The sequence below is a fragment of the Nyctibius grandis genome, chromosome 4 (assembly GCF_013368605.1).
Source record: "Nyctibius grandis isolate bNycGra1 chromosome 4, bNycGra1.pri, whole genome shotgun sequence".
Lineage (NCBI taxonomy): Eukaryota > Metazoa > Chordata > Aves > Nyctibiiformes > Nyctibiidae > Nyctibius > Nyctibius grandis.
The window spans coordinates 71,275,153-71,301,776 of NC_090661.1; the positions used below are offsets into that span (position 1 = coordinate 71,275,153).

At 42.4% G+C, this 26,624-nt stretch overlaps 1 protein-coding gene across 1 annotated transcript in view; it reads right to left on the reverse strand.

Annotated features, from left to right (window-relative positions):
- ARID5B (AT-rich interaction domain 5B) overlaps positions 1 to 24,945 on the reverse strand; it is a 107,229-nt gene extending 82,284 nt beyond the window's left edge. The window contains 1 exon segment of the mRNA XM_068398884.1: positions 24,758 to 24,945. Coding sequence (XP_068254985.1) covers positions 24,758 to 24,866 — 109 coding nt within the window. The 5' untranslated portion in view covers positions 24,867 to 24,945.
- Positions 24,946 to 26,624: the final 1,679 nt, after the last annotated feature.

Consider the following 26,624-nt stretch of genomic DNA (forward strand, 5'->3'; position numbering starts at 1 on the left):
TTTTCTATTTAATGTTTCCTTCTGTGCCAAACATAATATAACAGACAAGTATTAGAGAGACATGCAGGGGGGAGCCTGAATAGAGAGCTTTAAAAGAGGTCCTTAATAGAGAAGCTGTATGCTTAGTCTTCAACAACATTCAATGGCAATTTATTTGCAGCCATTTTCTCATGTAACCTTTCACACGGGAGCAGGTAAGACAGAGCACAAGACAATTTGTCAACTGCCAGATATGAACAAAAGAAACCATTTTTTAATAAGCTTCAGTGGCCCCTTGTATTTGTTTTGCAACATGTTAATAACTTTTTTGGAAGCCAATCAAAGACAAGAAGAGAAAAAGAAGTCAAGCTGGGAAACAAAAACCACAGTTAAAGAATTTTACAGATAAACTTGTGTTATCATCTGCAGTGTAATAATGCTTAAATCCAGGAGTGGCAGAGAATTAGAATTACCATGATGCAATTCCTTTCAAAAAAATAAACTGCAATTACTCAAATGCTAGCACCACATATTTTTTTTCCCAAGAATTTGCTGTCCTTTATCTCATCCCAACGCAGTACGTACCTGCTCCCCAATACAACCTCACTCTGGTTCCTCTCCTTCCCACTGACAAGGTGAGACTTGACATGAGGACTATCATGAGAAAAGGCCAGTTGGGAGCTGTCAAACTCCAGGCCACCGACCCAACTCCCCTGCACCTCACTCCCCCAGCTACTCAAGCAGTCTCACCACCTAACTGAACGTCTCATCTTGCACCATATAACCCCTAAATTGTTGCTCTGAAAAACAAACTAAATGTAGCCTCAATAGCTGATACAGGTATATGACTAAGTCTGTGGTTGCTCATTTAATCCAATTCTGCATCACAACAAAGTAGACTCAAGCTGGAGAGGAGTAATAGGAAGAAGCTGTAAAGCAAAAGGGAGCTAACGTACTCCCCTGCCTAGGATACAAGGACCAAAACCTGAGAGATATGCAGGACAAGACCAACAAACCAACTGTGCTGGAGTTCAGCAATGCCAGAGCCTTCCTGTGTGACCAAGGTGATATCACTAGGTCTTTCTGTGGCACAGCCTCATTTCTGTGGAAATGGCATTAGTTGCAGGCATGTGAGAGCTTGTGGGCCAGTTGCTCCTGATCCCTTCCCCTTCCTGCAGGCACAAGAGGAGGAGCAAAGAGCCTCCTCAAAATGGTATCTACCGATACCTGTGCCAAAAAAGGTTTTTGCAGGGCTAAGGTGCAATCATTGGACCAAAGGCTCTTATAAGCCCTCAGTCCCATTTCTAAGGGAAGCGTCCTCTGGTACTGAAGAAAAGTCAGAGCACCCAAACAGAGAGGCATCAAAATCCCAGCAACATATGCTGAAAAATCTGATTAAGTGTTAAGCAATTTCATTAACGTTATTAAAACGTAGAAAATTCCCTTGGAAAATTTCACACAGGCTTTCCCGTCTCGTTGCACATTACTCATGGCCTGAGAGACGCGTGAGGAGCAAATGGAGAGAAATAAAGCTTCTCTCAAGTCAACTTGGACCGAGTCCTAGTCTCACTGGTAGAAAGACCAGGCTTGTGGGCTTCAATGAGAACAGGGCTGGGTCCTTTGAACTAGATTATTATGGCATCTGTAAGAGAACTACAAAAGTATATGGTGAGAAAAGATGCACCAGAGAACAAAAGGAGCTGCCAGTCAGATGACAACCCTCCTCGTTACAATGATGAAAAGAGTCCCAGACTTCAGCAGACACACACCACCTGCAGAGTTTAGTATCCTATCCCCAAAATTATATTTTGCCTTCTAAGGACTTTGAAGAGGAGTCTGTTACCCAGTGAAGCGAAAGAATATAAGCATTTGCTCTTCAAGAAAGAGGAATGGCCTTTTGAATAAGACAGGGCTCCCTGCGATGGGAACCTACCAGCCCAGCCCCACGCTCCTCCTGAGAACTAATATGGGATTTCTCTTCCTCTTCTGCAGGACCAGGAAAAAATTCCTGGAGAAGAGGAGAACCTGTGCTACCTGAATTATCTGAAAAGGCCTCAGGTGGAGGCAGGGTGAGAAAGGATTTCAGGACAAGTTATGCCTATAGCTGAGGAGAACAACAAGTATCCTCCCACTCTTTTCTCTAGGCAAACTCTCTTTCCAAGTTTCCAGCGAGAGCGTCAGTCTCCAGTGAATCTGCCCAGGAAGGGCCTGGCAAAGTGCTGCCAATCTTCCAGAAAACACAGGGCAGCTTATGCTCTGTCCAACACCCAGCAGAGAGGAAGGCTCCCAAGTAGAAAACAATCCTAAGGTACTATCCACTAGTCTGGAGCGTGCACTAATAATAGATAGCACTATCTATTTCAAAGCACTTAATGGATGCTAATTAGTCCTCAGGGCATTCCTATGAGGCAGGTAGACATATAAGTATTATTTCCCTTGTTTTACATAAGAAATAACCTCATCAGAGATGTTCTGACTTGCTTAAGGCCACTGAATGAGTCACTGAGCTCAGCTCTCAGCAGGTCCTGGCTCCCAGACCTGTGCTCAGACCTCTTAGCCATACCTCTTTCAGAAGCACAAAATCTTCATTTCAAATGTGGAGGGATAGAGGAAAGAAGATCAAGGAGGGGTGGTAACACTGGGAAAAAATACTCTCTGGGAAAGGAGCTTCCAGAAGAACGACAAAACAGAGCCTTGTATCTACTGAATGCTAGCTACCAAATCTAGGACAAGGAGAGAGATGAAAAACACGCTCTGATACAAAACTGTAAGAATTTTTGTTATATATTCTCTTCAAGCACTCACAGCTATTTATTGTGATTTGTAACCACTGCTAATGTCAGTTAAATAGTTTTAGACTTCTAATTTCTAGCATGGCCACAAGTGTTAAAGAACGTACAAGGGCAGCAGGCAGCAGTCCTGGATGCACAGAATATATATGTTTAGTACACACGTGTAAATTACGTGTCCACACCCACAAAGTTACACTGAGGTGTTGTTCCACGCTAGAGACCTTTGACTTTAGATACCATGCTGCCCTAGTAGGCAGGAACACATAAACAATGGATTTTATATCTCCTTGGGAAAGAGCAGCAAACATTTTCAGCCACCGTTTGTGAACAGCAAGAACTTGCAAGACACCAGATATTAAATGGCACATGCTTCCTTGAACCAACAGCATGCTGTACCTCCAACTACTACTCCTCTGGACCAGCACAGAGTGAGCTGGGGAAATTATGCCCTAAACTTTTAAATCTAATACATGTTTCTCACACTCCTGAACGCGCCTCTTGGAGACACCTCCCCTTTCAGCCCACAGACCCCTGTCCCACTGACTCCTCGTGCTCCCCATGGCCACACTGCATTCCCATGCCTCGGGGCTCCTCCCCTCCGGCTGTGGCTGCCGGGGATCACCAGCACCAGGCGGCTGCAGCCCGGCGCTCGCTCCTTGGCAATGCCTACCTCTCAGAAACCTGGACTGACTACTGCCAGTCACAGGCTGCAGAGCCTAATCGCCCCTACGCAAGGGAGCGGGATCAGCTCAGTCTCATTTCTGCCAGGGGAATGGCCATGCTAGTACGTGCCCTGTTCATACGGGCAGGCCAGCGACGTTTCCTCCACGGCAACAGCCCAGCACCAGTCAGGACAGATGGCCCTGCGGTGCAGGGTGCTGCACAGACTGCTCCTATTCCAGAGAGGTGCTGAGAGCACCCACACACACAGGATCCGTGCGGAGATGAGAGAATAACGGTACTGACCATACAAGTTTCATGTTCCTTATTCCAGACACACTTGTCAGTGCATTTCTGACTCTCAACTACACAATTAAGTGAATCAGGGTCCTTGAAAAAGTGAATGCAGTGTGCCGGTCCCCTAGAACGTTCACTAATTGTCTGTGCTAAAAATAATCTTAATTTTTCCTTCTACGGGATTCAAGGACCAATCTCCAGCAACTACAGGCTATGCAAAACATTACTTATTTTTCAGAGGGAAAGAAATTATTTATGTAGTGCATTATCAATCTCAAATGGTGACGGTTAAGCACAAGTTTGATGAACTATATGCAACATAGTACAGCTGCTTTGCATTTTGATTCCTTTATTTATAGACCACTGCAAATTAATAACTCAAAAATGTTGTTTCAGGCAAAGTAATGGACACACAATAAAACTATTCATTTCCTCAAAGGTCACTCTAGGAGAAGCCTACATTGTTTAGAAGCCTACCAACAATGCTATTGTTCCAAAGAAAAGTGAAAATATATAATGAGCAGTTAGTGCCTATATCTGCATCGGAGACCCTATGCTAATTTAAAGTATAATCTTAAGGCAATCAATCATACTCTAAAATTACTTCATTTTCCAAACTGTTTACACTTTTTAAGTTACAAATCCACTTTCTGCTATTTCAACTCACGATTTACAGCTACAGATTTAGCCTGCCTTGGCTTGCTGCCAAGCGCGAGTCATGAGGGAGCTAATGATCTGAACAGATCAGTGTTTTATAATGGAGAAAAGCGCATGTAAATTTCCAGCATGTCTGCAAGTAATCAAGGCATGCTGACTATAAATGAGGCGGCCTCACATTTATTTTAGGAGAAATATCTTAAAGCCCCACTTTTTATCCTGGCCAACAACAACAAAAAAATTAAAAAAAAAAAAAATTCTTTTTGAAAGGTACTCCAAGATTATTCCAAATGATTCTAAATGAAACTGCTAGGCAAACAATATGTTAAAGAATAGTACAATAGCTAATTTCTTTCAGTGTTTCTATCTCAACCAGATCATATCCTTATCATGGCAAGCTGGAACATTAAACTCTCTGGTTCATGGAATCAAAACACAAGAGTGCTTCATATTACATTATAGAAAAATGAGCCATTCCCTACAAACAAGGTCAGATTTCTGGAATGCCAAAGGTCTACATTTAAACAGAGCTGGGAGGAGGGGAGGCTTTGCCCACTCTACTCTCTAAAAAGCAGTGGGAAGCTAGACCGGCAATTTAAATTTGTTTTAATAGCCAAAATGGTAGAAGGAGAGCAAGAAGTCTCTTGGGAGATGATACTTAAATTAAGTATGATCTTTATTGTTTCATTACAGTGGCATAGCCAAATAATGACTTTGTGTTACTGTACAAATAATGCTGGATCCTCATTTTCTAGCGGAAATAATTACTCTGTTCTATCATATTCTGCTTACCATCAACCTACACTCCCCTCTCTGTGTAGGCACTGGGTTGTGGTAGGTTTGGGGTTGGATTGAAAAAAGTTTCAGATTTTTTCCTGGTTTTAAAGGCCATACCAAGAAGGCATATTCTGACCTAAAAGTAGCTTTAAGAATGGAGCTATAAATATTCCTGCGTCGTACTTCAAGAAATTCAATCCATCATGATGGATATTTCTGTTATAACATTATTACATGACTAAACTCAATTGTATAATTGGATAGGGCCAGAAACAATAAGCTGGCATTGCTTTGTTACAGCATACTACAGCTTTAAAATACCCGTAATCATAAATCAACACAATTATTTGAAGTTCTGTCATGAAGCAGAACAGGAAAAGAAAAATTAAAATAAACTAGCTGGTAAAGAATCTCATTTTATTTTCCAGAGACTGAAAGTTTTTACTGGTTTTGAGTCTCACCACCACTAAAACTGGGAAAGTTTTTCTCCTTTCTAGGTTGCCTTGAAAGGCACTTTCTCCAGAAAGGTTTTGCTTCCTTACAGCTTTCCAACACAACCGGCAGAGCTGCACTGAGGAATCCCACTACTCTCTGGTACAACGGATGCGTCCGCATTGCAGCCATTGAGACCAGGGTAATGGGGAGCCAGGGCTGGAAGACACAAAGCGATCCAAGCCTCCCGCAGCCAGCCAAACGCCTGGTGGGCCACAGGTTCAGGGGCCGAGTATCGGCTGTTGCTGCTGGCGCAGTCGGTCATGCTGGAAGCCCTGGAGGGTGATAGCTGAAGTCCCTTCTTGCTGTGGAAGCCGTCAACTGAGCATTTTTTTTATCCCAGCTTGTGAAATATTTTCCTACTCATCTGCACAAAATAATTTACTAACTCCTCCCTGACCTCTCTGCACTTCTTACTTCACCACAGTCAGGATCAAAAGTAACCGACCCTTTCTTGCTCTTTTTCTACACCCAGGACCTATAAGTGAGAGCCAGGGGGCAGCTTTGACGGACAGCCCCTGGATTTGAGGAAAGTTTGCTGCCTGTTGGTGTATTTTTAATTACTGCTAAGCAACTGCTATTGGGAGCTGGCCCTTGGGAGATCATCGCCCAGCTGAGGCAGAGGACTGAGCAGAGGTGAGCACACATGCCCTCCAGTGCCTCCCCGCAGTGTATGAAAACACCACGGAATGCTTTAGGACAGGCTGGTTCGTGTTACGGTAAGGGGCAAAAGCACTGACAGTGGCTGGGGCATTTCCTCCCTCCCCTCACCTACAGTTACACAACTGTTCTCCAAATCTCATCTCCACCTACCTTCCAGCCATGCAGAGCTTCATGCTCACTGGAGGCACTGGGCTATAGCATGACTGAAGTTAATATTAAAACATGGATTCCTCCTACAGCTTCACTGAAAAAAACCATCAAATTCACAGGGACAGAGACCTCCAAGAGCCTTCTTGTTCTGCTTTTCTTGCTGTTATTACAGTTTTTAAAACATCTCTTTTTCTCCCTACTTTTTCTTTTGATCTTTGTAGGTCTCAAACAATATATTTTATTACTTCCGATACTTATGAGAAGAATGTTAAGTCTTTCATAAAGATACTCTTTTGACCAAGTGCTTTATGGGTATCAGAGCTCAGCAACACATACAGTTGTGTGTAAACACACGTGCACACATAAATATACTTGCAGTTTCATCATATATAACTACATGTATATACATACATACTAAAGGATACAATTACTGTAACATGATTAAAAACCCTACTTTCTCAAATTCTCAACTTTTACTCTCACACACTGTGACATCATAAATTGGAGAAGTAGCTGAAAACAGATAAGACTTGAATTTCTTCAGTCAAAGAATAAGAGGAAGAAATCCCCCTTCTCTTTCAATATATCTAAATAAGCAAGAAAGGGGAAACAGATCTGGGGTGGAAGAGGCAAGTCAACTCAAGCTTAGCAAAAATTTCTAAAAGATAAAACCAAGTATAAATAAAAAAGAGGAGATATAAATAGGTGATGTGAACAATTCTTGGGAACAAAAAAGCATTTGATATCATCAGAGCAGTGTCACAGGGTGGCTATTAACCAGCATAAACATTCATTTTCAGTCCCACTGAGTCACCCAGAAAAGCTGGCTCTCGAATAATGAGGCTGATGGAATCTGAGATCCAGTTCTACTTTTCTTTACTCCAACTTGGAACTGTTGCACAATTATGATACAGAATGTCAGGATACGATAAACAGAACTGAAAAAGGGAAAGAAAACAATTTTTTCCCCTACAAGTCAGGTTCAGTGCTTTTGCCTATTAAAGTAACCAAATATGTTTCTCTCTGAAATCAAAGCCAAAAGGCAGCATGCCAGGCACAGTTAACAGATAAATCAATGTTCCCGAAGGGCGGGCTTTTTTGTTTTGGGGGGGTTTCTGCCTGACAACAATCTTGCAGCGAGCAAACAGAACACCCACCACACATCTTGTCAATCTACTCAGACGAAACGCGGAAGGAAACGTGAATACTTTTGAAGATCTCGGCACTGTTTGGAAAAACTTCATGTTCTAACCTCCCTGTCAAAGGTCATGGTTTTCATAACTACGAAGTCTGCAGTTATTGTAAAGCCCACTACATATAATGTGTAATTGCAGTTAATTTTTCACTAAGGTCATTGTATACTAGCTGGGAGTTTGTAAACACGAATGAATCACAGGTTTCATTTTTGTGTCCCTTTCAAACTGGAAGACCTAACAGTTTCCTGTTCCAAGATACAAAATAGTATTGCTTCTATAAACCTACTCGGGTCTCCTTGCCAGCAGTTTCCATTTAATTAAACTGACAGCAAAACAGGGCCCTTGCTAATGCAATCCAGACCAGTTTGCCTTCAATGTAAATTCTCAGGCATGAAATTACATCTGAAACAGACACAATAATCCCTCTATATCTTAGTCATAAGTTTAATCTATACTAAAATAACATTTTCTTTGTCTATAGTGAAGTCTGTTTTAGAATTCAGTGATCTTTTCTTCTTTTCCCAGTTGAAGTTCAGGGAATTATTCAACTTCCATTCACCTTACAGTAAATTCAGAATTTTCTTCTTGCCTGTAACTTATACATTCATTGTTGGTTTCTAGGTCACGAGTAGCAAAATGATCTCGCGTGTGAGAAACCAGATTTAAGACCTACTTCAAACTTTCGCTTTCTGGAACGAAATAGGCTGGTAGCACTGTAAAACTAGTTCACAGCTGCTTAAAGCAATCTAACTTGCCTAAGCTAACAGCCTGATCTTTCACACAGATCCTCAGGTCAACTAGCTGTAAAGAAGAAAACTGATGAGATTTATAGGTACCTTCAATAAAATGAAGGTGGGGTTGTTTGTTTGTTTAATGACCCATAACATTTCACTCTAGTCATTCTCACGAGTACTCAATGGATGCACTAATTCCTACAATGTCCAGGAAGAACAGAATATGCAAAAGAATAGTTACTTATTGCACAGTAACCACGGTGCTCATCATGATCAACTCAATAAATTGCAGGGTGCATTTACGCCAGATGCAAGTGACACGGGAATTTCTGAGAGATGCAAAGCATTTCGTTCCTGGCCCACGGGCTGCCTCCTCCTGTACCAGCACCAGGACAAGCCTGGGGACACTACAGCTCCCCTGCAATTCAAGCCTGCGATATCAGAGGGCTTTGAAAAACAGGGAGGGATGGTATCCAGAGAGTAAAATCTGGAAAATTCACAATTAGCAGGGGAAGGGCAAATAAGCAATCTTTTCTTACTCATGCCAGTGTGAGCCACAGTGGGGTCCTGTGGCAGGATGGCCTGAGCTTCAGAGTGCCTAGCAGTGACTGACACCTCAACATTTTGATCCTGGAAAGGAAAACAAAGTCTACTATATGCAATTACCTTTCTTCTGATGCCAGTCATGTAAGTAAACTAATTGTTTTAAAAGGAAAGCTTGAAGCCATTCTGAAGACAGATTTTGGGTGAAGTTTTAGCACCACCAAATCTTCACAAAAAGCTGTATAGATGAGTTCAGATATAGGTACCTGAAGCTCTTGTCCTCTGGCCAAAGTGACAGATGAAGTGGCATAAGAGAAAGAGCTGCAAAGGAACCCGTAAAAAAAAAAAAACTAATGAAAGGACAGCCTGCTCCAAGAGCATGGCATCTTTGTTATCCTCACTAGACCTGGTCATCTCGCATTGCCAATGCCAAAAACTGCTTCCATTTACATGAGAAATTCTTGTTTCTTGTTTACATTCTTGTGCTCAACACCTGCATTTTCTGACCAGGGAGGGAGCTGTCAACAGCTGTCAGGACAGTATCCGTAAGGTACCCATTATCCCTACAAGTTTGCAAACGGGGGAAGCAATGGCAGGGATTTACTATAGCTCTGACGTTGGTACCATGACACCTCTGCATCTTAGGTAGAGATATCGAAACGGTTCCTGCACCAAAGGAAACTGAGGATTCACTCGGTATAAATCAGGTCTCTGTGTTCAGGCTGTCACACACGAGAGGGCTTCTTGGCTTTAGAGTCAGCAGTCACTGGTATGGAACTAGTGTCACTTCATCTGGTGAAAGGAAATGCACATGACAAAGAAAGTTGTTGCTGCGGCTACTCCTCCAAGGAGCCTTGTATCCTCTTTTGTTTTGGGCAATCTCGCTAGTGAACTGACTGGGAAATGGAGATGGTAAGAAATTCTTATGGATAGTTGGGGCAAAGATCTCAAAGAGGCACACACAAAACTCCAGTCCTACATGCAATCCACACAGACATGCTCTGAAGGAAAAGGAGAAAAAAAATGGAAACGGCAGTCCCATTTTTCTATGAACACCATCCCATTCTGTCACATCTTGACAACCTTCAGCAATGAAGATGAAGTGCCCTGCCAGTCACATCGAGCTCAGAGCATTCCTTACACCACCTCTGACACTCAGTTCATTGTGGGACTGGGCCCAAGGACTTTTGTTTCCTGAAAGCTCGTGCTTCAGCTGGAGATGCTATGACCATAAGAAGCAAAAATGACAAAACCACTGTAAAAACAAGAGAAAACTGAACCACAGCGTATTTTCCAAGTTTCTGCTCGCCCAACCAAACATTTGCAAAACCTTAGTTACATGTCCAACTAAAAATACCTGCTGCCCAAGAAACGTTACATGATTTTAAGTAAGAAATTTGCCACATGCCCAGTGAGGTATATATGATGCTTTTAGACAAATGCACTCAAAATGTTTTCAGACCCTTGACAAAAAAATTTCCCAGCACTGTTGTTACAATCTTCCTCTTCAAAGAAGGAACTTTGATCACATTGTTTTCCTAAAAAGTAGAAAGTTAAGTGCTTATTTAAGAAAACCAGCCATACACTAAGTATTCTGACATTAAGACAATGGTCAGTCATTAGCATGATCAGAAATCATTACAGGTCCTTCTGGCAACTGCTGTTCTGCTGCACTGTTCAGGAGGGTCTCTTGTTTTAGAAGCAACACTCAACAAGTATTCTCCGGTACAAAGTATGTAAACCTTTTCTTACTGTTATATTGACTTTGTCTACAAGGTGACAAGGGAAAAACGGTCTAATACAGAATAGCAGCCTTTCCTCATCTCTGCCAATTACGAGTCAGCTCCCCGTGCTTCCCCAAGCCGAGAAAGGTGGCAAAGAGGTACTGCTTTGTGCAAACACTGTACACGAGCGGCCAGAAATGATGGAATGACTTTTCATATTAACTTATCTGGATTTGCTGATATGTCTGATCAGTTAAAAGTCTCTCAATGAGGCAGAAAAACTACCGATAGAGTTTCCGCTGCAGAGGGTGAAAAATGCTTCTATTCCATTTGTGCAAATATGCTGGGCTCATGTTATCAAACACATGAATTCCTGTCCACACACTCTCCGTCTCTCCTGCACACCCTGCCATCAAAATAGCAGGGACAAAATTGGCCTCATTTCCTGTATATTTCATATAGACCTAAACATTCTTAAGTATGTTGTCAGGGAATATATTTTAAGGCTGCTACGCTCACATCTGATCTCCTGCTCTATGCTTTTAAGATATTAAATAGGCTTTACCCAATAAATCACATGTTTTGTGCCTTGGAATCACATGGTATGTGAAATCACCAAAGGCTAAATCCTGGGCCATTCACATTCATTACATGCAAGTCATAGGGCCCAGGTCTAAAAAACAAAGTAAAAACTGAGCACAGAACCTTCCCTGCAGGGAAGGCTAACAAAACACCCCAAACCACACACACCAAAAATCCAAAGTGGCAAGGCAAAGGAGCAGCCCTTACTGCTGTCTCCAGCAATCCTCATCCCTGCTCCCATTCCAGCATTGTACCAACCCTCTCTCGCTCCACCACAGGAGCATCAAAGCTGGAGGTCGTGGCAGTGTATGGCCTTGGCACTGACCTTCTCACACCTCCCAGGCTAGTCTGAAGCCTACAGAAAATGGCACTGACCACACAAAACCTGAGTGGGATGATTATCCCGGAGGCTCTTTTCCTGTTGAGGGATATAATAGCTGAGTAGGAAAAACAGCACAACTCTTGAAATTTTTCACAACGGCACATAGGACCCGATTTTCCTGCCACTCACATTGCTGCAAGGTTTGCTACGGAGCATCACAGCAGCAAGCCTAAGCTCGTGGTACAACACTGAATAATTATCACAAGATAAAGAAATGCTCCTTCAAGCTCTCCCTACCTGAGCTAGAAGGGTCCCCTAAAGGACGAGCGAAGTACGCAGCTGATGGAGCTCAACACTTCTCAAGGGAGCAAGCCCCCTGCCCTCGTTCAAGCTGACCAGTCCACTGAAGTACCAAGAGCCTCCCACACACGAAACTACAGGATCTAATCTTTGATATTTTACAATAGCACAAAGACAACATATAAAACAGTCAAGAAACATTGTGGGAAATGCGCCAGCATTTTAAGACACGTTCCCTTTGGACATGAAGCCTTTTTTAGCCAAACCACTATGATTCTGTTTTAGTGACTCATATGAATGGATTCTGGATTAAGGTTTAAAAATGGGATATTTTCTCTTCTGCTCCTAAGTTCACCTCAAGACGTGAATGAAAAAATAGCAGTAAGAATATTAGGCTGGACTGACATTCACCAACAGACACTAAATAGGGATCTACTAAATTTGTAAAGCTTAGCTGAAGTTTCAAATATATAATTCTGAAAATGCAATTCCTCCTGAAGTTGGGCTGGGCAAGCATCATAAATCTATAAAAAGATACTTTGTCCCTAAAGACTGCAAGAAGCTAATCATTAGCCACCCATTTATAGTGTTTACCTTTTTATTACATTATTCTGATATTTTTCCTTCGCAGGGACCTACTCCTTATTTCTACCATATGGGTACCAAAAAAATCCACTGCCTCTAGGCAAAGTGTTTCTAAAGACAAAGACATTTGCCAGATTAAAAACAAACATACAAACAAAGTGTTCATAAATTTGTGTTTGACTACTGTTGGGCATCTGGAATGGTACACATTTTCTTTGGAAAATTTTTCTTCCAGTTTTTTATACAAATGACAGTAAAATATGTACCCAGCAGCAAACTGCGAGAACTAAATTTAAAATGTGCTTTCAGACCATTCTTTCATTTTCTTCTTTTTAACTTCTCTTTTCCAGGGCGAGAGGGGAGGAGGGAGCTTGTACCGATGTTTTGAAGTACTGTAAGTTCTTTTGCCTTTTAACAGAAATATGTAAACAAGGTGTATGACTGTAGGGTAATGTTCTAGTCACAAAGCATTCAAGAGCCAGAGTGAAGCTATTTAAAGAATGGAGTATTCAATTCCTGAGGCCAGATGCTAGTATAAATATGAAACTATGTTCACACTGCAGATTAAATTATTTTTAGTTTCTGCATTTGAACTGCCAAAATTATTTGTTTTTTTTTTTTTACTGTACCACAGAACTTAGAGCCACATTTTTATGTATCTGAACAGAGGATTAGAAACACAAACATAAAAGGACTTTTTCAGCTATTTTCTCTGTGCAACAAAACTTGAAGTGTATAGTGACATACGCTGTCACAAGTAAGGGTCATTCAGGGAGTAAGAAAACTAAAAATAAAGATGGAGCTGAAACATTTGAGATTCTTGAAATAGATTTTTATGGTACCTTATCATTTAATTTTCAACCCACAAAGCTTTTAATCTGGAAATACTTAGCGTGAAAGAAAAGTGGAGACTGTGGTTTTAAAATAATTAAAGAGAAAAAATACACATTAAGACCGCATTACACACCGTCTACCGGGTTTGCCACAAGAGCTCACACAGATATTGCTAAGAATATCAAGTTAAAATCACCAGTAATTAACTAAAAACAAATAATCAATAATCCCATGACCTTGCCATAGCAGAAACAGGCACGAATCCAAGAGAGAAAGACAATGAAATAAACTGGGAGTGATTGAAGCAAATCCAGGCTCAGTGACTACCTGGGTGAGGACCCATCACTGACACAAGCTACAGCCTGAAGTCACCTACAAGGCTGACAAGGATCCCCCCTTGCTGATGACCACTTCACTGTTGTTATTTTTTTGGTCCGGTAATTATCTTCTCTTTGCTTCATCAGCTGGCATGGATGGAAGGTCCAGGACGTATCTCAAGGACGTGATTCATCTGCTGATGTCAGGGGGTTAGTCTACCAAGTCGCAAAAAGTAAAACAGGAACCGCGTGGAGGGACGTCAACCAAGCCATAGACCCTTCCCACTGCGAATACCACAAATGCCCTGGAAGGGCCAGATGTACCACCAGGAGCGTAAATCTGCAAGAAGGATGAGCAGAGAGACTGCAGCTTGGTTAGTTGAGAGACCTCCTGCAACACTAAGGAATGTGGAATTACCAAGCAGACTTGCTCTGCACTGCACTTAACACGCATATTTTGACGATGACTTACAATAAGGATGAGGCCAGTAACACCGTACAGCTGGCTGGGGGAAGATGCTAGGAGGGGAAGGGGTCCTGCAGCTCCGGGGCCGTAGCCCATCTAATATTGAGATGTGTGAACCGACACTAGGTACCTGCGGAGACTCTGTCACCGCCCCAATTCAGGAAGGCAGGGGACACCAGGCTTAATTACAGACAGGTGACGTGGGACATGCTGAAAGCTGAATATGCTCTTGAATATCACGTCAGGTTCAGTCCCAGTTCCTAATTAACTGTTCTTACCAGGCATGAATTCTGGTATCATAACAGCGAAACCTCCTTTTGGTGGACAGGCTGACACTCCCAGCCTTCCCTGGGTATTTACAACACACTTTTAAAATGCATTGGCCTGCACTTTAAAGAAACCTGGGACCAGAACATCTGGGGTTTGGTTGTTTTGTTTCTCAGTAATAAAAAGTGAAAAAAAAACCCCGATGCAGCTGTGGATAAAACGTTCAGGAACACAGCAGCTACCTTGTCATCCTTTACCTATTTTCCATTCACTAGTCTCATTTACAGGAGCAGAACAGGATATGAGGGAAGTTGGAGGAGGACGAGAGGGAACGTTTCCCACTTTTTTCTCAAATAAGATTTGTTACAAGATCCTTGAATTGTACAACACGTGGGGATCTATTCCACTCATGACACACACGTGTAACTCCCCTTGGCACTAATGGGAATGATGATCATGTTTGCAAGAGGAGAATTGCCCCCTAGAACTGCAGGAGTGTGAACAAGGTTGTAAATATATCTCAAGGTTCTGGTAACATTAGAAACCAGCCTAGCATCTTTGTCATGGTTTATTATGATATCACCAAATCCCCTCTATGTATTTATAGCCTTGTAATTCACAATTATTCTGGGCCCATAAATGTTTTTGGCATCTGAATGTAGAACTGATACTATTATTTCACATATTATGGTACTGTCCGTGAATGCTGAATTTATTCCAGCAGAGACTCCTGGAGTTCATTCATCAGATATTTTATGCTACTGTTCTTTTAATGATTCATTTATCCTTAGTAATATTTGTATTCTGAAGTGTGGCATCTCCAGCCGACAGCACAATGCTCTGCTGAATTATCTTTTTCTTTCACAGCATAACAAAGTAGAGCACAGTCAAACTGAAGATGGCCTTTAGTACACTGTCAGAACAATACTGCTTACCAAGCATATCCAGACACATTTCTCAAACCACATGTAATGCTCTGGCTGCCAACATGCTCATAAAGTCATTAACCGGCATCTTAAAATGAGGGTGTGATACATATATTTAAATGTTTAGGAAAATCAAATGTGTGCTCTCCTAGAAGCTTATTTTGAATTTCAGCTTCTACATATATCAATTATGCAGCAGTGCGTAGACATAAAAATTCACCTTGATTTTTCACAAGCTGCTAAAATATACTCTTGCTAAAATAATACATATTATCTATCACTAACAAAACCTTCTTTATGGCGTTAAGTATTTGTCCTTCACAGTGTAACAGAACAAGAGAGACCCAAGCCGAAGGTTTACCCTGCTGAGGATTCATTTTTACAAGCAAATTATTAATAGTAGTAAAATTAAGGAGGAACTTATTTTACACGGTACAGATTTTACTAAATGAAGTAAATAAAGGTTATGCCACAATGCTCTCCAATACAAAACCTACCCAGAAAGTTACAATTCATGCTGTTACATTTGTTAAATATAGTTTCTCTGTCACCCACTCCCACAAACTGCACTCCAATTTATACAAATACTGGTTTTAACCCCTCCCTTCCCAAACACCCTCATCTATCAATGGTCTCATCATGCAAGGATCATCAAGCCAGCAAAGAGAAGCATGGACTAAATTAACCAAAAGAGATTAAGCAGTCACAATATTGATACTGAGAGTCTTCAAACTCAGTTTAACAAGGGCAAGGATGCCAGAACCACGGTTTTCTCCCGTGTACGCACACACAGCCCCTCCTGGTGCTCACAAAGGCAAGACACAATGCTGTGGGAGATCCCTGGGCTGCCCATGTTGGCAAGGCAGGTTTGCTACTGCCCACTCAGCAACTGGAGCCAAGCCCTTCCCACACTCTTGTCCAATACCTTGCTTTTCTTTCTTTCTATCCAGCCCGTCTCCCTCCTTCCCTTGCCTGCCCAAGGAAAGCTCCACTTTGGCAAGCTGAGGTCCCCGCAAATGCTAACATAGCCATTTGCTGGCATTATAGCCCCACACAGGCTGGGGGGCAGCCCAGCTTTTGCTCCTCTGTGCCTCTGTCCTAGCAAATAATTTTGTGAAAAGAGGAGAAGGGAGAGGAAAAGCAAGTCTTCTCTTCCAATTTCAGATGCACGAAGGTCACTTTCTCTGACAGAACCCCATGGCATGAGATAGGCCACCTATAAGAAGATGAATATTGTACCTCAGAGAACAAGCACAAGCCTGTCTGCAACACAGCAGTCAGAACCAGACCAAGATATTTAGGAAGACAGACGATGACAGGCCAGGCACGCCGCAGTGTGCCTATAAACAAAAGGCACACTGCGACTTTCTGGGCATGGGAGTAATGAAGAGGGAACTCGGAAGAGCAACTTGGAAGTGAGGTGCTGAATAAGCTGGGCCTGGCTTTTCTCCTCCCCCCCAAAGGAAACTGACACCCAGATCTGGCCATGGTGTCAACAGCACCCACAGAAGAGCCTGCGCATCTCAGCACAGCAGCACAGGTCGCAAGCCAGATTGATTCATGAGCTGGTACAAAGACAGCTTCGACTTGATTAACAGAGTGCTCAAAGATGACTGCAGGACTCCCAAGTCCTGGGCTCCGGCAGCGCAGAATTACAGCACAAGAAAGCAGCCAGGCAGGAAAAAAGAGGACATCCTCAGGGCCCACCCAACTATACCACAACCTTATATAGGTGCTCAGTTTACAGATCTCGGTACTCAGGCAATTTTTGGCTGGCTGCACAGAAAGGATACAATGCAGGAAAAAGGTGTCAATGGTCTATGAGGGACCAACAGTTCTAACCAGCAACCATGGCACACAGAGGAGACCGCTGATCACCTCCCTCCACCTCACTGGGCAAGGGAAGCGCAGGGACACAAAACAATAGACGTCCCAAACTGGGTCCCCCTGGGACCCAAAAACAATATGGGCAGGGACGGAAACTAGAGGGCAGGCTGGCGAGGAAAACAGCACCCTCTAAACCCAAAAGTTAAAGAAGAAAAAAAAAAAAAAAAGCAAAAAAAAAAGCAGACATTGAGATAAAGTCAGATTCAGAGCACAGCAGCGCTGCACCAGGAGGCACACATTTTCAGTTACTGGAACAAAACCTCATGGTCAGTAAGAATTAAATGCAAGATCCAACAGTGACTAGAAGGGAAAAAATCCTGGAGAGCAGACACATGTGGGTTATTACACAGCCTGGCAAGGTCAATCTCGGTGCTAAAACCAGACAAAAATAAAAAAAAGCCGTCAAACATTTTTAAAGGAACACTGTCCCACACTGGCTGCTTTGACACCATCTGTGAATGGTCCTTATTTTTTATCTACTTATTTTGCAATTATGTAGGCTACTCCTGTTCCAAACAGAGGCTGCAACAAAACTCTTATTGATGCTGCAAACTGCTGCAACTTCGGCTTTAGGAGAACGTGGGGCAGTTCCCTCTAGCTTCACAAGGCAATAAAATTTAACTCTTCCTCCTCTCCTGTTTTGCAGCAGTGATTCCTTCCCTGATGTTTCTTAATAGACCAGAATCTCAATTGCAAATGGCTGTGCTCTACACATACAACAAAGTGCCCTGTCATACCTATACATAATTGAAAACGCTGACACAGTGACAACTGCTATCAGCACAATTCTGATAATCATGTTAGGTTGTTCCTGCTGCAGGAGCCGGTGGGGGTGGGGAACCGTGATTTAGGGGCTACCTAGAGAGAAGTTACGTGGGATTTTGTTTACATTTCTTGGCAGATCTTCCACATTTCAAAGAACAAAATACCCACCTCCTCAATTCCCAAGGGCAACGCTACCACCCCCTTTTATAAGAGCTCAAAGGCGGGCCAAAGTTTGAGAAGAAATTCAAATTTTATCTCTTTGATAAGGCGTGCTTGAAGTTTCAGATGTGTGGTGTTAAAACTCCTTCCAAGAGCCACAAATAGATGAGGCTCAACACAATCCAGTGGTGAAAGAAAGGCTTCCATAGCCAGTGCTGCATATTAAAATGTTTTTGTCACCCCCATAAGCTTCCTCTGTAATGAAGTAGGCTGTCCCCAGAGAAAGGAAGAAATTAACAGCACTTAAATCATCCCAGCATTGCTCGGGCAAACACATGGCCTCAGGAAGGACCAGGTGGCTACAGACAACCTCCCAAGGACCCCGCCAACCTCCTCCCAGGGAGGCTGGGGAAGGTGCAGAAGAGAGCAGCAGTGGCTCAAGAGAGAGGGGCAAGTGAGGAGGGGGAGCCTCAAAACGCTAATGGGGATAGGGTCACATCCAGGAGAAACTATGTCGTTATCACAGGATTATTGGGGGAACACCATACGTAACAATGGCATCGCCTTCCAGCATTTAAAAGGCAGACAGCAACTAAAGCCAACAAGACAACAAGTATTAGTTATCTTAAACCAACTGGTTGACAAATAATAAAAATAAACATTTACATTTACCTTTCCCTCTTCACGCAAGGACAGACAAAATTGTCTGTCTGCTCAGCACCTCAGTTATCTCTGATCCCAAACACGTTAACACTAAAGGTAAGAGGTAATTAAACCAAAAGATGTACAACCAAAGGAAGCCTTCCTGCTCCACGGCCTCTCTGAACAGCAATCCCAAGAGAGCTGCTCCGGAGCCTGCCGGTGCTCTCCTGCTGCTGCAGTGCTGGCATGTGCTAGGAGCTGCACAAACACAGAAGAAAACACCAGGCCACAATCCTTTTTCCCCAAGGGAGCCGTCCTCCTCCATTCAGGCTCCATGGAGCACAACAGACAAGTCATGTAATAGCCTCATCTACGGCAAAAGACCTGTATCAATTGGGCTAGTTAAAATGAGTTAGAGAGGTCACTCTGACCCACAAGACAAAAAACAACATAGGGTGCACAAGGGCAGAGGGGGGAAAATGGGATAATGGGACACTTACAGGAGCTTTATCAAGATCAAAATGGCATTCAGCTAGGGCAACGGGGACAGGAAGGCACAAGGAAGAGGCAAAGAGTGCAGACAAACAGAGAAGAAGGGGAGGGGAAGAAGGTTAAAGGCATGACTTAGGCACAAAATATCCAAAGTAGCTGTGTTCTAAATAGCTACCAATTAGTTGGTCAGAAAATTACTGCATCAAGTTAAGCCAGGCGAGCCTGAACTCAGCAGCACGCGACAAACAATGAAAACGGAGAGTCGGCATCAGTTCAGAAGTCACCACAAGTGTCTGAGCTCACTACAGCTGCAGATTATCAGTTTCGATTATATTATAGCTTGACTACATTATGACTTGATAATCTTCTGGAGAAGTCATGACTGTTGCAAGGCCACTGGTAAGTGAAAAAAGGGTCATGTGCCATCCCAGTGCCCACCGGGGCTGGGCACGGCGGCTTCCTCGGCACTGAGGGGTCACTACCTTCCTGCAAGATAGCTCATCCCCGCTCTGCTGCTCCTTCCAAACTCACTGCAATCTTCCTTGGATCGGCCAATTTATATGGCCACACAAGATCCGACGAGGAGCTGGGTTCTCCCGGGCAAAGCTATGCAAATGTTGAGACTGGTAAAGAGAAGGAAATGAGAGGGCGAGCCAGTCCCGTGACATCCAGCCCCTGTCTGGCAAGCTCCGCTGGAGGGTTCAAAAGAGAGAAGTAGGAAACAACTGCTGGAAAACCACCTATGGACTGGAAAAGGGCGACTGCTAAAATATAAACTTCACCTAGAATTAGTACTTGATTTTCCTGGATTCCACAGAGAACAAAGATCCAGATTCTACACCCCCAAATGCAGGACTAAGGGGAATGAAAGACAGGACAGTACTGTTTGCTAAATTTTTGGGGGGTTACCCCTCACTGGACACAAACAAACAAGCAATAACTGCAGCAAAAACCCCCTCAGTAAGCACCAGAACTTGCTCATCCCAGTTACTAATGCCACCAGTGCAGGAATGGGAGCACTCAACCACCCGTTTTGGCATGATAAAGACTCATAAAGGATGAATAAAAAGAATGGCAATGACAGTGTAGGGACCAAACCCAGAGCTCTGCCATGACAGACCCGTGAGCCAGAGGGATGCAGACTGCCCGACCGGGGCAGCGGCAGCTCCCACCTCTCCAGCCCGGCGCAGGCACAGGGGCCATTTGTTCCTCAGCTAAACCCAGGCAGTGCCGCAGCCCAGCCTAACCCAAACCAACAGAGCCGGTGAGCACTAAATTCAGTCGTTTTCCCCTCAGTCTCTTCTCTCAATTTCAGCTTTGACTCCTCTATCTTTTATTTCTTTTTCTAAAGACACATTTAGAGATGAAACCATTCATAACTGCCTATCCACAGACAGTTTGTGGCAGCATAATTGACAATGAGTCTGCTGCAAAAATGAAAATGCTGTTTTAATAACCTCGGCCCAAAATACATTCTGTTGTATGCCTCAAAGGGTTTCAATAAAAAGTCAACCTGTAAAGACATATTTTCTTGGCTTAAACAACAATCCAAAGCATATAAATGTAGTCCAACTATAATGACATATTTATAGGCCAATAAAGCTTACACTGCAGCTTTCATACTTCACTTAAAGGAAGTCTGTAAGAAGCACTGTTATATAAAATAATTTGAATTTTTTTTCGAACTATAGCCCAAGGAATACAAATACGCAACTTTGCCATATTTAACCAATTGTGTTTACATTGCTTAGTTGCTAAAAATTTTGTAAAATGAAATAATTTCTCATTTGGTGACTTCCCACTGGTTTACCAAATACAGGTATACAAGTCCATTTATTACAAAGAAAAATCCCCTAAATAATTCTAAAGACAAAAATAAATAACAAGCGGCCTTAGTAGTGAATGATTTAATCAGACCAATTCTTCTGGAAAAACAGGTTCTCATGTTCATTATGAATAATACATTCCTGAGCAACTCTATTTTTATATGCTGCATTGTTGTTATTCTTTATTTTTCTCAACATTTGAAAGAAATATTCAGAAAGCTATAAATAGTCTTAAGACATAAACTGCTAGCATTCAATATTGACATATTTGTAGAAAGGCACAGAACGTAAAACACAAATACCTCAAGAGGCAGAAAGAAATAATTCCTAAAAATCATTTTTGAGGCTGAAATCTTGAAGCTCACACAAAAACATGCCATTGCTAGATCTTTTATTTAAAACAGTCCTAAGGAAAAGTTCTGCATAATTCACTAGTCATAAAAGCAATGGCATTTTACAGAAAAAAAACCCCAAACAGCTTCTGCAGAAAAGAAAGGCAAAGAGAAAAGAAAAAGAGAAAAAGAAAAGAAAAAGAAGGTAAAAAAGAGAGAACAAAAAGGGGGACAGAACTACTGAACTTGAATTAGGGTCAACTTTTAATTATAGGTGCGTGGTTTCTCCAGGTTGTGGATTAACCAGGTGTCACCTTAGTTTTGGCTAACTGAGTGCCACAGAGCGTGTGGCACAGGGCATGCGCTGCTCACACGAGGCCTCACCTTGCCCGGCTATTGTTTAAAGCTGCCCTGCTCCCAACAGCAATGTGTTTAATCAAGCGCGTTTGCACAGTGCTACTTCTGTGGTTCTGTATCAGCCGTGTTTTCATTTCATCCGGGTTATTTCACCCTTCACCACTCCTGGATAGTGTGTGAAAACTGGTTTTGTTTCTTCTGTAGAGGTTTTTTGAGCTCTTTGGTAGGGACATAATTTCCTATTGCCTTCTACAGCTCGGTTCAAAAACATCTAGTAGGAAAAATTTCAGAATCTACTCACTTTTATGGGATTTTTCTGTAATGGAAACATGCCATTTCATTGGAAAAAAGGGGTCCAAGAGATCACCTTGTTTCTCTAGGCCTTTTCAACACCTGGTTCAGCAACTTCCTTGTCTACAGCCACGGTTAAACGTGGGTGTCACTAGCAGACTCATGCACGGCCTGCCAGACTAGCACAAGAAGGGATTTGTTCCCTTCACATCCAAGTTCTGTACAGAGTGGTCTGCCCCGTCACAGCCACCCCACTCTGCGCCGTGGGGAAGCCCTCCGTGAGACATCCCCACGGGTGCAGCACCGAGTACCTGATTAGGTAGGGAACGGTGCTGCGGCGGTGGGAAGCAGTGGATGTGCAGGAGATCACCTCTCCATTTGGGCCGATTAACCTTGCTAATATAGCTGTGCTGATGCTCTCACCTGAGGGACCTTTGCATGACAGTGCACTGTGCTGTCTCACAGTTTACAACCCTATTTTAAGAGCAAAACTACCTCATCTCATTGTGCTGGAGACCACTGCAGAAGTTATTGCTAGTAAATCTTTGATCACTGCGGCTGAGAGTTGCTCTGGGGCCAAGATGCTGAGTATTGGGAAAGGTTTGTGGGCACACGTCGTAACAGGCACTAAAGCTGCCATTTTGACAGCAGAGAAGATACAACACCGGCAGCTCAAATCTCTATGCCTTGGACACTACATGTTTTGCTACTGCCTTTGCCTACAGTTACGGAGATGACAATTCCTACAGCGCAATGTCAACCTTGACCAACCACTCAGAATGAGAGAAGTAAATCTTCTTCATCTGGTGCGTGTTAAACCTCCAACCCATTGTTAAGCCAAAGACCAGTGCTCATGGGTTGCCTACAGGACACAACCAAATAGGGCTGCTTCACAAGCAATGAAGGTCCCGTTCTGAGTTTTTCACAGATTCAGGAAGCAAAATGTGCTTAAATTCTTGGGTCTTTCAAATAGTGAAAAAATCATGTTAGTACTAGATTTAAGAAATTTCTTCAGTTGCCTTTCATAGGCTGGATCAGTTGTCTATATCAATGTGACCAATCATCTATAGGCCTTCTTGAACTTTTGGTTTCACTCCTGCCAGCCAGTCATGATAAAGAAAAAGGCAATCGTAATCAAATGTTAGATAAAATACCCTTTTCTACTGAGAAAAAAGACCCAACAATAAAGCCAGAGCCCCCAACCAAAAATGAGCAACATCAGAATGTGGGTTATCAAAATTATACCATAGTTTGCATTCCATAAGTGCTTTCAGTATAACCCCTACTTTCAAAGGCTTAACATGCAACTATAGGCTTCAGGCTTAAAGATAATTTTCTTTGGCTCCTAGGGTAGATAATAGCAATTTCAAAACTTACCACAAGGGTTTTTTTTTGTTTGTTAAAAACAAAAACAAGAAAACATTAACACACAAAAGTTCTGTTTGAAAAACATTAACATTCTTTTGACACAACAAACAAATGCAAATAAATATAGTGAGTAAAGAGGACGCCAGGGCAATATCACAGAAAATTACTGCATGTAATTATGAACCAGAAGAAAACACACAGTAATGCAAAGGAAAACAGAAAGAATTGCATGGGTTATTTTTTTACCTGGAGATGTAATGAAAAATAAGATCAACTTCCAATTGTACTTTAATCTTCCAACCTACATATCTAATGGTGAAATGCGAGACTGACAAAATCACTTCATCATTTGATAAGATCAGAAAAACAACATGCAGAAGAGAAATCCTCCAAGACAGATCTTCAGCTTAGTGTAACTTGGCTTCGATGCCAACACAGTCGTGCCATTATAAAACTGAACTTGGCCCTGCATCTCCTGTCACGTAGGTATAAAAGCATTTCCTCACATGCATCAGCCTTAGCTTTTAACTTCCTACCTCTCCACCCATTATGGCCTAAATTTGATGATCTTCAAACTTGGAACACTTGTTAAAAGCTTAGTACAACAGAGAAACGTCCCTGGGATGCACTTCAAAACACCATCTCTGACAGCTATTACGCATCCAAGTCCTAATACCGCAAACAGGCACATTTACCAACAGGAGACCCATCTCCCTCGGACCTTGGGCCCACAGCACAGATTTTAGAGGTGTTAGGTACAAAAGCAGCTCCACAGCTGCAAGCCTGTCTGTGGCCATCCCAGGTAGCACAGCTACCATCTCCTATAGTAACATAAAGCTCACCAGGAAACACTATAGAAGGCTATGGAAGGGACACCTCCCTACCGAACAAGACACAAAGCTCACCTTATGGAGACAGGACAAGCACCAGAAGCAGGCGACAATCCTGCGCTTCTGGAAGATGGGACGTGATAACTGAAAGGCCTTTGCTCTCCCCTACCTCTCAGAGAAGGCCTTGGGAAGACGTCTCAGGCTCCTCTACCCACAATGCACAGCTCTGACCTTATCCCCAGGCCTGCAGAGCCCCAGGGAGAGCCTTTCACAATTACTTGTGCATGCATCCTCAGGGTTTGAGCCTAGTGCTCGGGGACATGTCTACGGAGCAGATAGGTATCACAGTTACCCCACACTAATCTTGAAGGAGCCTGCGATGAGCTCACCACCCATCCCTCTCGGGTATCTCATCGCCACACCTCCGCCTGAAGCACAGACATACCTTGGGAGTTAGCAACGGCTTGGCAGGATTGGGCTCATCCCCCTTCGAAAGACACTCACCCACGGGCCCCTCCCCATGGGAGAAATTAAGGGATACTCACCAAGGTCAGCTTTTTCCTTCAGGATGTCTTTGAAGTTCAAGCCGCTGTTGAGCATGGATTGTCTGTATCTCATCAAGGCCTCCTTCTGCCCATTCTTCCCCACATCCATCGGCTTGACCGGCTCAGCCCGGAAACCACACTTCCACTTGGAGAAATCGGACTGTGCCCATCTTGCCAAGTCCTCAAGCTTCACAGTAACTTTCTCTGAAACAGCAATAACTTCATCCTGCAGGAAGTGGTCAAACGAAAATACGACACGTCACGCGGGGCTCCGCGATGACTGATAAACCCGTAATGCCGCCCCCCCATAGGCTATTGGAAAAGCCTATCTTGCTCTTGGCAGATTAATTTGTCTGTAATACAGCAAAGCTAGTACTTCATTTATTCCTCCTGATGCCTAAGTGGAAGTATTAGTTGTTTACTCGAAACAAATACACACGATCTAAAGACAATTTCTAGGACCGGGGCAATAATCCTAACAGGCATTTGAAATGCAAGTTGCCAAATCACATTCTGTATAACCCAAAGCCTTGAGGGAAAGTTTGTTTTTTAGGTGCAATTAGCTGCAAATGCAAAAATTCATGGCTGGATGACTAATGGTTATAGCTAGTCCTGAAATAAATGGACTAAGTAAATCTCAGATTCTTGGAACTCTGACTCACCAGAAAATTCCTGTGTTTATGGTACATTTTCCCTTGGCTTATACACAAATATTGAATTTAACTTTTGTCCTAAAAATTAAATAAAACTGTGATATAATCCCAAAAGAAATACTACATAAATGTTATGTGCTTCCCACCAAAAGAAACTTGCACATTCTCACGTTTCTTAAAACCTTTTTCAAGATCAGAACTGTAATTTTTTTTCCCTTCTTAAACATACATTCTAAGAAAAGCACTTAAACTTAGTTTAGCCTCCAGAACATATACTCGAATTAAACAGCTCTAATTGCTGAATTTTATCCTTCCAGGAAACAATCAACTCCCTTCAGTCATGATGAATAAGCAGAATGTTTTATAGCTGACTCCAGTGAGCAAGGGCTCAAGAAAGCCTCAAAAAATAAACAAACATACACACACATCCAACAAGATACACTCCAAATTTTTTAGTTAAAACAGCAGAAATAATTTATGTTGTAATGAGAGCTGGCTGCACACCACACCTTGCACACCGCACATTTCTAGCGCTAAATAAGGTTACAGGTTTTTGAAATAAATAAACCAGAATCTAATTTTTCTCTCAAATAAACACAAGTATTTGCAAGGGGAGAGAAATTCTTTGAGTTACTAAACAAAGAGAAAAGCACGATTGATTCTCTCTGTGAGGTTTTTTTTTTTCCACTGAACACATTCCTCAGGAAATAAAATACTGCTCAATAGGGGAAAAAAAAAAAGCATTATTGTGATAAGTTATCCACAATACAAAACCTGAAGTATCTCTGGTAAAAAAGCAGATCTGATATTCCACTCTCCCTTATATAATACAAAATCGTTTTATAAGCAGGCACCTTCATTACATTTAGTGCGGTAACAAATATTTGGTCAGAAATGAGCGGCATGCTTATATGCTAAGCAAGCTTGCAATAAAATCTTTTCCTTTATCATCACACAGCATAAGAGCTTCCACCAAACAACAAACAGTAACGGTGATGTTTTAAATCGCTGTTTATGACAAACGTCAATACTTTGTAAACAAGCATTGGGTACTACAAAGTACAATTTCAATGGATGGTTTCACCCAATTTCATTACACCATCCACTTGAAATAAAAAAGCTGTAGTTGCTATGCATTTTATAGCTATTACATGGTGATTATTAAATGTCAGGATGGAAAAAAATACAAAATATATATATAAATACCAGCCTGC